This window comes from Falco peregrinus, chromosome 2, assembly GCF_023634155.1.
Source record: "Falco peregrinus isolate bFalPer1 chromosome 2, bFalPer1.pri, whole genome shotgun sequence".
Taxonomy (NCBI): Eukaryota; Metazoa; Chordata; class Aves; order Falconiformes; family Falconidae; genus Falco; species Falco peregrinus.
In genome coordinates, this window is record NC_073722.1 from 70,433,216 (window position 1) to 70,447,814 (window position 14,599).

The following is a 14,599-nucleotide window of genomic DNA, read 5'->3' on the forward strand; positions in this document are numbered from 1 at the left end:
GAATTAGGGCAAGTTTTCTTGCATACTCCTGTTACTGTCACATGCTCACTTAAATTTTGGAGCATATAGCTGTGGGAATGGAGACCATTATACCCATTAACCATATCTACTACTTTAGTTTTGCTGTGTGAACGCAGTAGAGATTCTTTCAGTTTGGTCTGGATATCACTTACCTTAGGCGACTTATTAGACAAAACAATTTCCTTGTAAACCCAATTCTCGTAATCACTTTAATGCATTAGTAGATAATTAGTACACATAGTTTGACTTCAGAAATTAGCTTTGAGTACAATTATTTAAACTAGTGATGGAGTACAACTACTATTCCTAGGAAAGACAAATGTATATACAAAGTTTATAGAAAAATGTCTTAAAAAGTAAAACCTAAATTTTGTGTATTATAACTTCATAATCTTCATAACTTGTCACGATCTTCCTCTTTTGTGCATAAAATCTACTACTAAACAACTATCAAGCATTATGGAAAAATTGAAATGAGTTTAAAAATGATGAACCAAAACATGCAATATATCTTTATATAAAACCTCAGCTGTCATCTTGGGGAAAAAAACAAGACAAAGAAAAAACATCTGAAATTCAGTGCTGACTTTACCAGAAGTCTTATTAATTTGCTTTAGTGATACTGGATTCCGTCCAGAGTTGGCCCAGGTGAGATTCCAAGATGCTGAAGTGCAGCGATGATCGCACGCAGCCGCGCCACAGCAGCATGCGCTGGATGGAGCCTCAGGCTGTCAGGGCGCAGCCTGGAGACGCGTTGGATGCCAAGCAGAGGAAACGATGCACAGACGGCTGAAGAACCACTGTAAGAAATAATGAAAATGCCCATTATTCAGTAAGACTGGTCATGTTTGTTTAGAATAAGATCGAACACTGTATTTATTGAAACAAGTACGAAAGAATCAAAGCCACAGCCTCCTCCTTCAGGTCCACCAGCTGGATCTCAACTCTGTTATTCTTCTCCCCCCTTACGTAAGGGAAGTGTGATGATCTGTGGGTGGGCATGAGCAACATAACTAAGAACTTCGCCTTGGAGTTGGAGGCTCAATCATTTGGAGAGTCAGAGTATTAGCAATAGAATTGCAGTTTTTGAACGTTTTATCTGCAGGGTTTTTGTAATAATTAAACACTGAAAAATCTCCCTGCAATTGGTCATTAAAAAAACCAAACAGTGGTCTGTCTTCAGGCACACATTTTTTTTTTTTTTAAAATCAAGAAAGGTCCCATCCTCCTATGTGGTATGCACAGTATTGTTGTGTACATCACTGAACATATTTCATCACGTTTAGAATACTGAAGTCTTTTAATTAAAAAAAAGACATTCAGTTAGTTTCTCATGATTTAGAATTTTGCCTTAAATACATGTTTTCCAGCGCATGTGGGTGAACGAACATTCCCTTTCCAACTGTTATTTTTCTGTTAATACGATCTCCTTGCAAGTGATGGAAAAGAGAGAGTGGAAAAAACCTCAACCTCCAAACCACCAAGTTTTTTTAATCTTGACAGGGCTGTTCTGCTGCTTTACAGCTGTGGCACATGTGCCTCTACATAAATTCTTTGCTTTTCGAAGACTAGTACGTTCAGTGTTATGGTATTGTAAGGCCTCTGAACCAATCTGAAGACAGAAGAGCAAGAAAGCTATGGTGAGGCCATACTTTGCAGAAGAGGAGAACCTTGGCATTTGGTGCGGATAATTCACAAACAGAACTGATTGAATGTTCTGTTCTGGATAAATTCTATTTTGCATGATCTCCCACGTCTAATTCACCTTCTCTCTCCCATGTAACAATTTTCTAAAAGTGACAGATCACCTATTCTGATCCCAGGGGTAATTCCCCACCTTGAATGATTCATCTCACTTCAGCAATCTGCAATTTGTAAGCACCTCTGCTGTTACCAAGTTTTTCATAATAGTTTTCTTCAGCTTCAGAGCTTTTAACATTCAAAGCTTTTTTACCCATTTAGTGTAGGTGACTTCAGCTCTACTCAAGGAAACAGCTCTTTTAGGAAAGCCCATGTAGGAGTGGAGCTGCCTATTGAACAAGGAGTGGTAATTTTTCATTTTCAGGTCACACCGTAAGACTAATTTTAGGTTCTTATGAGAACTTTGGAGGAGGGGGGCCTGAACAAGTGAGTTAGAGGCTGAGCAGCAGCAGGGAAGGTACCTATTGTTTTATGGTGTGGGCACTGAACTCCAGTGAGCAGGAGGGCAGCTGGGTCCAGAAATGAGATGTGGAAACACAGTTCTCACAAGCAGCTACTGCTCTTTCCTTTACATGAGAGAAGGGTGGCAGAAAAGACCTCACTGAATATTATCTGTTTTCAGTGCCTCAAAAATAATGCTGCAACAGTCTAAAATGTCATTCCGCCACTTGGAAAAGCTGGAGACACAAATTGAATCAAAGTAACTTAGCTAACAAAGCCTTTAAATAAAATTACCTTTGTCTTCAGGAATAAACTGCATCATTCTGTTACTGTGAACAAATATTACTTAATCCCTTTTATAACTCTAATAATGCAAAATTAAAAATGCTACTCATATCTAAAATGGTAAATTTTAATTTTGAAACTTTCAGGTCCTAAACTCATCTGAAGGAATGAAAACTGAAGAAGAAAATCTAACTTGGACTTTTGGAGCTGTTCAGCACAGACTGTTCTTGCAGAGATCAACAAACTGAAGAAATTCAGTGCCTAAGAAAACCAAGGGATTGGAAATTTGTTAAAGATCTCAAGGAAAAGATTTGCACATACATGACCAGAATGCAGACATCCTTGTCCTTATCCTTAAAATTTTAATAGCTGTTGTCCTTCCATGCATAAAAAGGGTTGCATGACTCCTTCATTTTCAGGACAATTAGCAAAATGAGAAATTTTCCAGATTATTTTTTCAGTGTACCCTATCCTTAAAATGAAGGCAAGCTAATTCATGAGGTGATCTAAGTTCAGTTCCTGGTAAGTTTTTTTTCTCAGCACAGGTGTTGAAAACTGAACTGATTAAAAAAACCAAAACACAAACCATAGAAAGCAACCACCAACCCCCCCAAAAACTCAATGAATGCTGTAAACCCAATTTATTTACTTTACCCTCCTAGCAGCAAGTCTAATGATCAAGCCTCATTGAAAGGTAGACATACAGTTCTAAAACTGCTATGAGATTACATGTAAGCACACAGGTACCAAAAACTAATTACACACACCCCCCCCCCCCCCCCAACTATTAAAGAACTCATTAGATGCCCAAAGCCAAGAAACTCACAGTCACTAACACAAGCATCAGAAAATTCTGCTGTTTGTCGAGACAATACCATCACCTGTTGGCTTTTGAGCACTTAAGTGACCATTGGTCTCTTGGTTAATCAGTATTTCTGGACACATGCTTGTATCTGTGCCTTTCAACCTGATTTTGATGTTCGGTACATTTGATACTGCATGTGTGATCAGTATGGAGGAATACAGCCTCTAGGTGCATAAGCTCAATGAATTGCAATAACTAACGGGAACTCTCTTCAACTGCATCGACAAGTCAGGCAAGTGTCTTGCTGCTTGCAAATCTGCCCTGCAGTAACAAGAATAGGTTGACACCTGATAAAAACCAAGTTCCAGTATAAGCCAGAATGACTTCGAGAATTGGACTGATGTGAAATCAGATTTCTGAGATGCACTTCCATTCTATTGTTACACAAATGCACTCTGACGGAAGGTACTTCCACAAGTGTTTTCCATGACAAATAACGTCTCTGTGCCTGTGTTCATATACTTGCTCTTACCTGTGTTAATTAGGCATCTGTTCCCCTTCTGTTGGGCTCCTAGTTGGAGACTAAAAAGAAATAGATGCAATTAATAAATAGTCATGTATATCAATGATAAATTAGGCCAGTGCGGAATGTCTTTCAAAGTTGATTAATTCTCAAAACACATACCTAGGATGAGTCACTTCTTACTTGTTTTACTTCAAATGTAAATATAACATGTGTCCCTGGGAGCAGGGAAGCAAGAGACATCCACAAAAACAGGCAGGTGTTGTGTAGGAGAATGACATGAGGTGCATTTTGTACAAATCTTATTTCTAACAGCCATCTTTACTGGTGGCAATTAGGAGAGGCGGAGGGTACATGGATATTCAGTTGTTTTGGTGAACTCCTCAGTCAAGAGTCTGACTGTGAGCTTGCCTCATGAAGACCTGATTTGGTGACGAATGGGCAGGAAACTAGCTTTTTGTTATTTTCTTGATTTTAAATTTAAGCATCATGTGAAGCTACAGAATACTTAAGAAACTGGAAATAAGCCAGGCTAAAGGTGCAGCTTCACAAGTCTGATGGACACTATTGTAAACTACCAACAAGTATTTTCCAGACTAGAGGCCCTGACTGAAATGCATACCGTTGAAGTCATGAAGAAGATAAATCTTCTGTGACTTCCTCACTCCCCACACATACAAAAGCTTGTATATGCTTCAGGATCCTGAGTTATTTCAACTTTGCTAACTGGGTTGAGTAAAGAAGTCTTGAGTTCCCATCGATCCAAATGTCAAATTTAGTGTCTTTGTTCTTCTTCCTATCAACCTATCAGAGATGATGGAAATTGGTTAATGTGCTCAAAATTAAGTGCTGCTGTTTTAGTTTTAAGGGAACTCTACTTAGACACTAACTGCAAGCTGGAGTGGCATCAACTGATGAATAAGCAATCTGTTAGCAGCCTGGACTAAAAACAAAGTGCTGATGAGGGTTGAGGAATGAAGCCAGACCTTTAGGATAGCAAACGTAATCAATAACCTGCCAGTTTGTGAAAGGTGCATAGAGCTCTTCTGAGTGGTTTTCTGGATGAAGCTGAGGAAGAGATTTGGTCTTTGGCAGATGGTTGAGCAAACTTAATTAAGCCAGAGCTGCTTTATTTTCACAGGCATCTACAAATCTGGAAGAAGAAATTCTGTGGAGGATGCCTCTACTGCAGTGGATGGCCTGGCTGTTTACAGTGCCGTACAGGAGCGGGTCAGTATGTCAGTATTGAGCAGCCTGTAGCAACAGACAGTAAAATTGTCCTTCTGGGATATGAAGGCCACTTCCAGTGTAAGTACCTACTGATTTTAACAGCTAAGAAATAAATGCTTTCAGTTGAGTTCCCTGTGGAAAAAACTTTTGACCTTTCCACAGCAGGCCACCTACCTTGCCAGTCTTGCCAAGGATCCCAAGACGGGAACAGATGCAAAGACCAAATTGCTCATTTGCCCCACAGGTATATTTGTCACCAGAGCACTACTAAGAATCTTACATGTTTCCTAAGATCTATATTAATTTTAAACTATTACGTTAAGTTGCTGGCACTGAAATACTACTACTACTATAATTTTAAAAAAGTCAAGCTTCACATTTGCTTAATGCAGTACTGGTCTTCTGAAGTCCATCTGAATCACAGTTGGTCTTCTGTGGCCTTTATCTTGCTTGTTACCTGGCAGTGCACCTACTGCTCAGCTCTTGCTGCTACGCTAGAAGTGGAGAACAGTGTCAGCCATTCCTGGTTCTGAGGAGGACTCTTACGCTATACTGGCTGTACCCCTAAAGACAAAGTTCAAGGCTCTACAGATTGGCTATGAGGGGATAACTAACTACAAGCAATTCAAGCCACCTTATGTAGTTTCTGCAATCTTGCACTTAGTTTTAGATGCTGGATGACTAAATCTGTGGGATGTGGCACATAAGGTGCCATAATGTTAATTGCAATAGAAGGCAGATTTTGAAATCTCATTTTCAGAAACAGCTAAATGATATTCACATAGGTAATTCAAATGTCCAAAGGCGCAGATAGTTGTTGGTTTGTTTGTTTTTTTTTAAAATAAAATCCTGTGCTAAAAAGTATGGACATGGAACGCATGTGAAAGCTGCATTGTCTTTTAAGACTGTAAAGGAAACTTGTCTAGCCATCCTCACATACATGTTGTCTAAGCTGCTGCCATTCATTCTGTTAGTGGACACGCACAAACCCAAGACTCTTAAGCATTGCCCATAACCTTAAGCGTAAGGTAAGGAATCAGTTACCACAGAGTCAGCTGAGCTCTAACTATTTGTGTGCTCATGTCTTGTGGGATGTCACAGCAGCAGCACGCATCCACCTTAGCGTGACAGCACAGCATCTTCCTGGGAGAGCAGCACACATCTGCCTCACTGGGGGCAAATTCTGGCTGTCCTGATTTGGAAATGTCGCCCAGAGGAGACCTATGGCTGAGGCTTTCAAATGCCAAGACATACCTCCTCAGTTCAACTGTTTCAATCCTGTTGTTCTTTCCATTCTTCCTTGTCTCCTGCTCTAGTATTTCACGGTTGGCAAGGTGCCTTTCCGGACAGTGTATGAGCCTCGCTTATAAATGAAGTTTCCCATAGGCAGTAGACTACTTCTAGTTCAGTACTTCGGTGGTGTCAGGAAAAATGCCAAGGAAAATCTTAAAATACCTGAAAATGTCTGTGCCACTCAGATTTCAAAATGGAGCTTTTGTCCCCAAATCACTTACGTATTTCCATTAAATTTTATTAAAGGTATTTTTTATTCGTTGTTGTTCTGTTGGCTAATGTCTTGCTTCCTTTCTTGGAAAAGATATTATCAATGTCTATGGGCAAGGCCTTATGTATATTATATAGTAATGAGATACATCATTGTGCCTGTACTTTCTGCAAGTGAACATGCTACAAGCTTAGTTCTTATTTTAAGAAAAAATAAATAGGTTTTTGTAGATATTTCATTCTAAGAGTGACGGAACTTTTTCTTTGCAGTTAATTTTTTTGAGGGGTGTTACTCAGTCTGATATTAAACTGTTGCAAAATGAGACACGAATTTTGAGATAGCATCAGATGTTTTAATGGAAGACTGAACTGAGTGCCACTCTCGTTAATAACTTTCATTACAGTGGAAGCAAGATCAAACTTATCAAGAAACTAAAAATTATGTTCCATACCAATTTATAGTTCTTTTCTTTTCTCATTAAAATAAAATCAAATTCCTTTTCTAAAAGGCTTCTGACATGATTGAATCCTCAATCACTACTTCAAAACCCATCTATGAAAAAGGCTGTCTGAATCTTGATTTCAAACATGGAGTCTGAAGAGGGAGGTGCAGATTGAGAGTCTGTATAGGCGTGTAAGAACTGGAATTCATTAAACAAATCTGAGACCTGCTAACATTCATGCATACTGCTTTATTAAATGGCATCTGGAATAAAGGGTCTCGAAAACAAATGCTCCCTGGCCTGCTTTCCTTAGGAACTATGAAAGAGAAAAGAATGTGATTATCATTTTTGTTCCAGGCAATTTATTTACGCCTGAGCTTAGGTATTGGTCTCCTGAGATTCTTCTTTACTCCTGCCACCAATATGCTCCCAGCTGTAGAGGGAGTTCCATATTTCAGAAGTTCTTATTTTCAAGAAATTAAAGCTTTGATAATAAAGTGCACCGTTGGACAAGACAGGGGTCTCCATAATGATTCTTCCCATTGTATTTCTGCAGAGTGAAGCTGCTGATTTATATGGATCGCAAGGATACAAGATAGTGTAACAGAGGGAAGAAAGGCTGGGATCAGAAGGGAACACAGTGACTGTTATCCGACTTACTGGATAATTTCCAAAATTTAAAATTCTGGTGTTGATACTACATTTCTGCTGGTATTATTCAATAACCAAACTCTGGAGGGAGCAGTCAGAGACAGGACTGATGTGGCCTTAGAAGAAAACCCTACAGACAAATACTTTCCAAGAATCACTCTCATGTCATCCTGAGCTTTGCCTTGCCCATAGAAAAGACTGCAGGAACAAATGCAGTGATCCCAGGCCCCCAGGTGCCAAGCACCTTGTGAAGGCTTATGGACTGTCACATGCTCAGGATGCTGCATCCTTACCAAATGTTGAAGATATTAAAGCTGAAATATATAGTATATAGTATATATATAGAAATATAAAGTTTCTACTGCAACTCTGCTAGGGCCAGCAAGAATTTCCCTAAATTGCAGTATCTTGGAGATCCACATAAATATAACACTGTCTAACAGAATAATGAAAGCAGTACTGTGGATTATGTTTCTCTCTTGCAGTACAGAAATTACACATTTAGGCGATAATTTTAAATAGCAATACACAAATGGTACTAAGTCCAACGTGAAAAAGAAACTATTCCCCTTCCAAGAATGTGTATGTACTAGAAGTTTACAGAAATCACAGGCCTAAACTCAACAGCATCTAAAGCAATCTTTTCATAACAACAAGAGATCGTTTGCAGGAAATGCAGGTGCTGCTGCTGCAGATGACATTCAATCACAAAGGGAAAAAGCATCTCAGATGACCAGAAGTACAGCTTTTATTAATGACTCACAATACTAAACTGCTGTGACAGTGGAAAGTTCATCAAGAATTTGCCAGTGCAAATTGATAGCTGATTTACAAATAAAATACTGAAGTCATCAAGTATATTGTTCTAAAGGAATCACCTATGCTAACTGTGATGAAGCAGTAGGAAATGGGCTGCAGAAAAGCTGAGCCACGAAGACTTGGTAAACTTTCTGCCCCATTAACTCTCAGTGAGCTCATCATTGAGATGAAATCTTGACCCTGCTGAAGACTGATTACACTAAGATAACTGGAATGTGGTCAGATACGGAAAATGCTCATTATAAATTCAATGCCTGATCCAAAAGTCTGCTTATGCTTTGGATCAGACCTTTGCAGTATGCTTACAGTTCCAGGCTTCAGTGAAAGGCAGAGAAAGTGCAACTTTACCATTCAGATTTTCCTTTTCTAGTCTGTTTCCAATAGTGGGGTCTCTAAGGTGATATGCTTTTTCCTTTAGTAAAAAACAAGCGTAAAACCAGCACCAGAAATCAGTAACGGAAATTTACTGTAGGAATAGCGAATAACTACAAAAAGTTGGATTCTTTAGCACTCTGAAGATCAAGCTTCCCTCTCCAGGAAAATAATGTTGAAAGAATGAAAAATGTCTATGATGTGCTATAAGTAAATACTAATTTTAGCATTTATACCTAAAAACTCTTGTGGAGTTTTTTCCTACCAGAAAGTTACACAGATTCTGGCATTAGATTAAAGAAGCTTGGAGGTTTATTTTTTTTCTTTGGACAAGCAATTTTTCTCAGAAATCCCAGTGAAGACCAGACAACTGCAGTGACAGCATGAAGTAAATTCATCTGCTCACATTGGGGTAATAGTGAAAGACTTTTCTATGGTACAAACCCAAAGAGCAATCACACACGCAGTGCAGGGTATAAACCACCCCTAGAAAGCAGCTTTTTCCCTGCAGTGAAAACAGGCCAAGTAAATCCTCCTTGAAATACAGGCATCTTCTAGTTGACCAAGAAAAAAAAAGACTTCCCTAATCTATGCAAAGGTAGCGGCACTAAGTTGTATCAGCTTCCTCCTTGCCTGACAGAGCAATACCAGCAGCTTCCACCAGCCTGTCTGGCCACAGGCAGACTTGGAAGGGGACGCCCACCACACTCACACGGTTTTCCAACAGCTGGTGCTGTGCTGCTGGTGCCCAGCCTGGGAACTGGGCTCCTAAACTGTTCTAAGCCTTGCGCTTGTGCTGTGACATGTTGCACTGTGACGACAAAGCTCACACTATTTCTTCATTAAATGCAAACACAGAGAGCATTTAATCTCTCCTTGTTGACAGCACCTGATAGCTCTCCCACTCCACATGGCTAGAGTAGCAGACTAGCTTTGGTTCTTCCTCTTTCTACCAAATGCAAAGAAAATATTTTTGTTAATGCACAACCTCATATAAAATGAGGGCATAACCTCTTCCTCCAGCTGTCTTCTTAGAAGTAATTAACAAACCTCCTCACCGTGCCTTACTCCTTAGGCTGTAGCTTTGATGGAGTTCTTTCAGTGACTCGGTGCGTAGGCTTTTGTAAATCCTGGGTTTATGCACCTCACTTTACTCCACACACTGAATATAAAGGAGCTGAAGAGCACAGCTAACAATTGTGAATTTCACTAAGTAGATTCAACACTTCCAGAGAGGCATCAAGCCTGGTGCAAGTCAATATATATTAACAATGTATGCTTGATATAGTTATGTTTCTGGTAGCTGACACTGTTCAATAGTGCATTTGGTTTGTTCAGCTACAGAAAGTTTTGTGGTTTCATAAAAGATGCATAGACCCAAGCGTCACATAGCAGTTCAAAACAGAAAGCTTAGAAGAGCAACGTATTAACTCATGATTTTAACCAAATGCAACAGCACCTGAAGTTAGGCGAAATAAATTCAGAAAACCTCTCAAGTAAATCAAACCACCATGGAAATGGGTATCTAGAAGATTCAGAACCATACACAGCAAGTTCCTTGGGAGCTGATGGGTATATAAATCATGACTCTTATTTTTGCCCTCATATCTAGGAGCCAAAATACAAGCGTTTGTTTTTGGAACTTCTGATCAAGATTCCTGTCAAGAAACATAAATTTCAGACTCATACCTGTTGAGTAGACTGTAGTATCTGCTTTTCATTCTGCCACTGTTTAAATCTGTCGAGCGCTTCATCCACAGAAATTGCCCCCTTTTTCACCTGTTCCTGCAAGTGGATGAGGTCTTCCTGTTCAGCAGGGATGTTGTGTTTCACAGTGCTATCAATTACTGTGTCAGTGTGGCCTCTGTGTGCTGGTACAAAATGTAGAAAGATAAAGAGAAAATATTATTAACCCATTTCATTTGTTTTGCTTTATGACAAAAACACTTTTTTCAACAAAGGCATGTAAGCAGTGATTTTATAATTGGACATCAATAAAAACACAGTCTTCAGGGTGGCTCCCTCCCTCCCTTTTCCTCTTTCTGTAGTTTTTTTACTGGGTTTTTGGTTTGTTTGTTTATTTCAATGAGAGAAATTTAACAAATCAGTGAGGATTTTACCATTACTCTTTGGCAGCAGAGTAGCATCTTAGACTTTTCATTCATTGCTACTGTCCTGATCCACGGGTTCTCCATTAGTGTCAGTCAGTACTCCTTCTACTGCTAAAGCTGTTACTGACTTTTTAAAGGAAATTGTTGCTATGTTAAGACAAATCATATCCACAGTGCCTTTTTTTCCCCTTCCTTCTCCAACTTCACACATTTCTCAAAAGCTGGGCCTGAAATCTGGTCAGAAAGCATATTGAAATTTCACTTGATTTCCCTACCCCAAATTATTAAATACATTGCAGTGACAAGAAAACCACTAGGACTACAACCCAGTCCCTCCTCGAGGTTATGATACAGGTGCCCAGCTGAAGGGAAACGACAAGGAGACGTGTGTGATCAGTCACAGCTTGGCCCAAGGAGGTGTAGCACCACATATCGCCAGGATACTGATACTGAAATGGCCGATCCAGAACGCATGAGCCACCGTGAAGCAGGGCTCTCCCTGCCCTCTATAAGGCTCTTGCAAAGGTGCCATAAAGCACCTGTTTCACTGCACAGGGAATGCAGCCAGGGGAAAAGTTGAAACTGTTGGTATGATTTAGCTCCGTTTTTCTGTGTTGTGCACCAATATCTTCATTTTAAGTGAGGAAGGACTGTGCAAAGGGAAATACACTAAGGAAACTAATAAGGAGCTGCTGTGGCTTCTCCCGTTCCTTCCTTTTGATCATACGAGCACATGCTAGGCATGAATCTCGGCGAACTGTTTCTGTTTTGATGGTGTACTGACCCTAATGCTTCCACCTGAGAGAATTAATTGGAAATCAGACTAGTTTAGATAAAACTGCATTTTTCATATCAGCAAAACAGGTATGCATGTGTGTATTTCTCAGACCCATAAAAACTCTGTTTTATCACAGAATGGTTTGGGTTGGAAGGGACCTTTAAAGGTCATCTAGTTCAAGCCCCTGCAGTAAGCAGGAACATCTTCAACTAGATCAGGTTGCTTAGAGCCCTGTCCAACTTAACTGTGAATGTTTCCAGGGATGGGGCATCTACAACCTCTCTGGGCAACCAGTTCCAGTGTTTCAGCACCCTCATTGTAAAACATTTCTTCCTTATATCTAGTCCAAATCTACCTTATTTCAGTTTAAAGCCATTACTCCTTGTCCTATTGCAACAGGCCCTACTAAATGTTTGTCCCCATCTTTCTTATAGGCTGTAATAAGGTCTCCCTTGGAGCCTTCTCTTCTGCAGGCTGAACAACCCTGATTCTCTCAGCCTGTCTTCATAGAGAGGTGCTCCAGCCCTCTGACCATTTCTCTGTCCCTCCTCTGGACCTGCTCCAACAGGTCCATGTCCTTGTTCTGTTGGGGGCCCCAGAGCTGGACACAGCACTACAGGTGGGGTCTCACCAGAGCAGAGGGGCAGAATCACCTCTCTCAACCTGCTGGCCATGCTTCTTTTGATGCAGCCTAGGATACGGTTGGCTTTCTGGGCTGCAGGCGCACATTGCTGGTTCCTGTCCAGCTTTTCAACCATCAGTACCCTCACCAGTCCTTCTCCACAGGGCTGCTCTCAATCCCTTCATCCCCCAGCCTGTATTGATACCAGGGGGTGCCCTGACCCAGGTGCAGGATCTTGCACTTGGCCTTGTTGAACCTCATGAGGTTCACATGGGCCCACTTCCTGAGCTTGTCCACATCCCTCTGGATGGTATCCCGTCCCTCAGGCATGTCAACCACACCACTCAGCTTGGTGTTGTCTGCAAACTTGCTGAGGATGCACTCAATCCCACTGTGTCATTGATGATGATATACTGGTCCCAGTATGGACCCCTGAGAGACACCACTTGTCACCGATCTCCATCTGGACATTGAGCCACTGACCACTACTCTTTGGATGCAACCACCCAACCAATTCCTCATCCATTGAACAGTCCATTCATCAAATCAATACCTCTCCAATTTAGAGAGAAGTATGGATAAGGAGATTGAATGCACCCTCAGTAAGTTTGCAGATGACACCAAGTTGCAGGGCAGGAGTGTTAATCTGCTTGAGGACAGGATCAGAGCAATCTGGACAGGTTGGATTGACGGGCCGAGGCCAATTGTATGAGGCTCCACAAGGAGAAGTGCCAGGTCCCGCACCTGGGTCACAACCACCCCACACAACGCTACAGGCTTGGGGAAGGGTGGCTGGAAAGCTGCCCAGCCGAGAAGGAGCTGGGGGGACTGGTAGGCTGAACATGAGCCAGCAGTGTGCCCAGGTGGCCAAGGTGGCCAATAGCATCCTGGCTTGTGTCTGAGATACTGTGGCCAGCAGGACTTGGGAAGTGATTGTCCCCCTGTACTCAGCACTGGTGAGGCTGCACCTTGAATCCCGTGTTCAGTTTTGGGCCCCTCACTGCAAGAGGGACACTGAGGTGCTGCAGCGTGTCCAGAGAAGGGCAACGGAGCTGGGGAAGGGTCTGGAGCACAAGTCTTATGAGGAGCAGCTGAGGGAACTGGGGTGGTTTAGCCTGGAGAAAAGGAGGCTCAGGGGGACCTTCCTGCTCTGTACAACTACTTGAAAGGAGGTTGTAGCAAGGTGGAAATGGCCTCAAGTTGTGCCAGGGGAGGTTTAGATTGGATGTTAAAAAATTCCTTAACTGAAAGGGTGGTCAAGCATTGGAACAGGCTGCCCAGGGAAGTGGTTGAGTCACCATCCCTGGAGTTATTTAAAAAATGCATAGATGTGGCACTTAGGGATGTGGTTTAGTGGTGGACTAGGCTGTGCTAGGTTAATGGCTGGACTTCATGATCTTGAGGGTCTTTTCCAACCTAAACAATTCTGTGATTCTATGATTCTATGTTGTGGGGGACCATGTCAAAGGCCTTACAGAAGTCCAGATAGACAATACTGGTAGCTATTCTCTTGTTCACTGATGTAGTTGCTCCATCACAAAAGGCCACTAGGTTGGTTACAAGAGGTATGCTACCAATATTCTAACATAGTAAGAGCTAGAAGGTCCTGTAATCTTTTCCTAAGTGGTTTAGCATTCATAAGAAATATTACCAGTTGCACTGGAGACTGCAGTTCCCTGCTGCAGCAACAGATGCTTATATGCTGTCCTGACCTGCTGCTTGTTAAAAGAAGGAGGAAAAAATCTTCACTCAGTGTTCGTTCATTTCGTACGTAACATTGTCAATTATTTTAGAGTACCATTAATGGAATTTATGGTAGCAACATTTGGATGTGCTACAACTCAAGTAACAACTGAACTGTCACAAGAAATTCATTTTTACATGGATCTTGGGGTAAGCAAGTTGCTCCCCATGCTGCTGCCTTTCCATGGCTGGAATTAGTGCACAGCTGAGCCCTCCTGCCCTTCCTTTTCTTGGTCTTAATCACAATGGAGAATGGAAACAGCAGAGCATAAAGTAACCTGACTCTACAAATCTTTTCCACAAGACTAACTTTTATTTTTCTTTCCTTAATCTGATCTCCTAATGCTGCAATACCATTAAGGATATAAATGGTATATGGGAAAATAGATACTAAATCAGTCACAATCAAGTCACAGCAAATCTCTTACTAGTTCTACTGAAAAGCATCAAAGCAGATAAAGAGCTAAATTAAATTCCTTACCGGGCTTCCTGCAGTATGTCCTGTTGTTGTCACCGGGCACTCGGGTGGCCTTTTGCTGGAACACTACAAC

At 41.2% G+C, this 14,599-nt stretch overlaps 1 protein-coding gene across 6 annotated transcripts in view; it reads right to left on the reverse strand.

Annotated features, from left to right (window-relative positions):
• Window positions 1-211: 211 nt before the first annotated feature.
• Window positions 212-14,599, reverse strand: part of BANK1 (B cell scaffold protein with ankyrin repeats 1) — a 167,069-nt gene continuing 152,681 nt past the window's right edge. For all 6 annotated transcript variants that reach the window (XM_055796562.1, XM_055796558.1, XM_055796557.1 and 3 more), the window contains 5 exons: window positions 14,530-14,592; window positions 10,484-10,665; window positions 8,771-8,834; window positions 3,786-3,835; window positions 212-810 (listed from right to left, as the gene is read on the reverse strand). In XM_055796562.1, coding sequence (XP_055652537.1) covers window positions 3,825-3,835; window positions 8,771-8,834; window positions 10,484-10,665; window positions 14,530-14,592 — 320 coding nt within the window. In that variant the 3' untranslated portion in view covers window positions 212-810; window positions 3,786-3,824. The remainder of the gene's footprint in view (window positions 811-3,785; window positions 3,836-8,770; window positions 8,835-10,483; window positions 10,666-14,529; window positions 14,593-14,599) is intronic.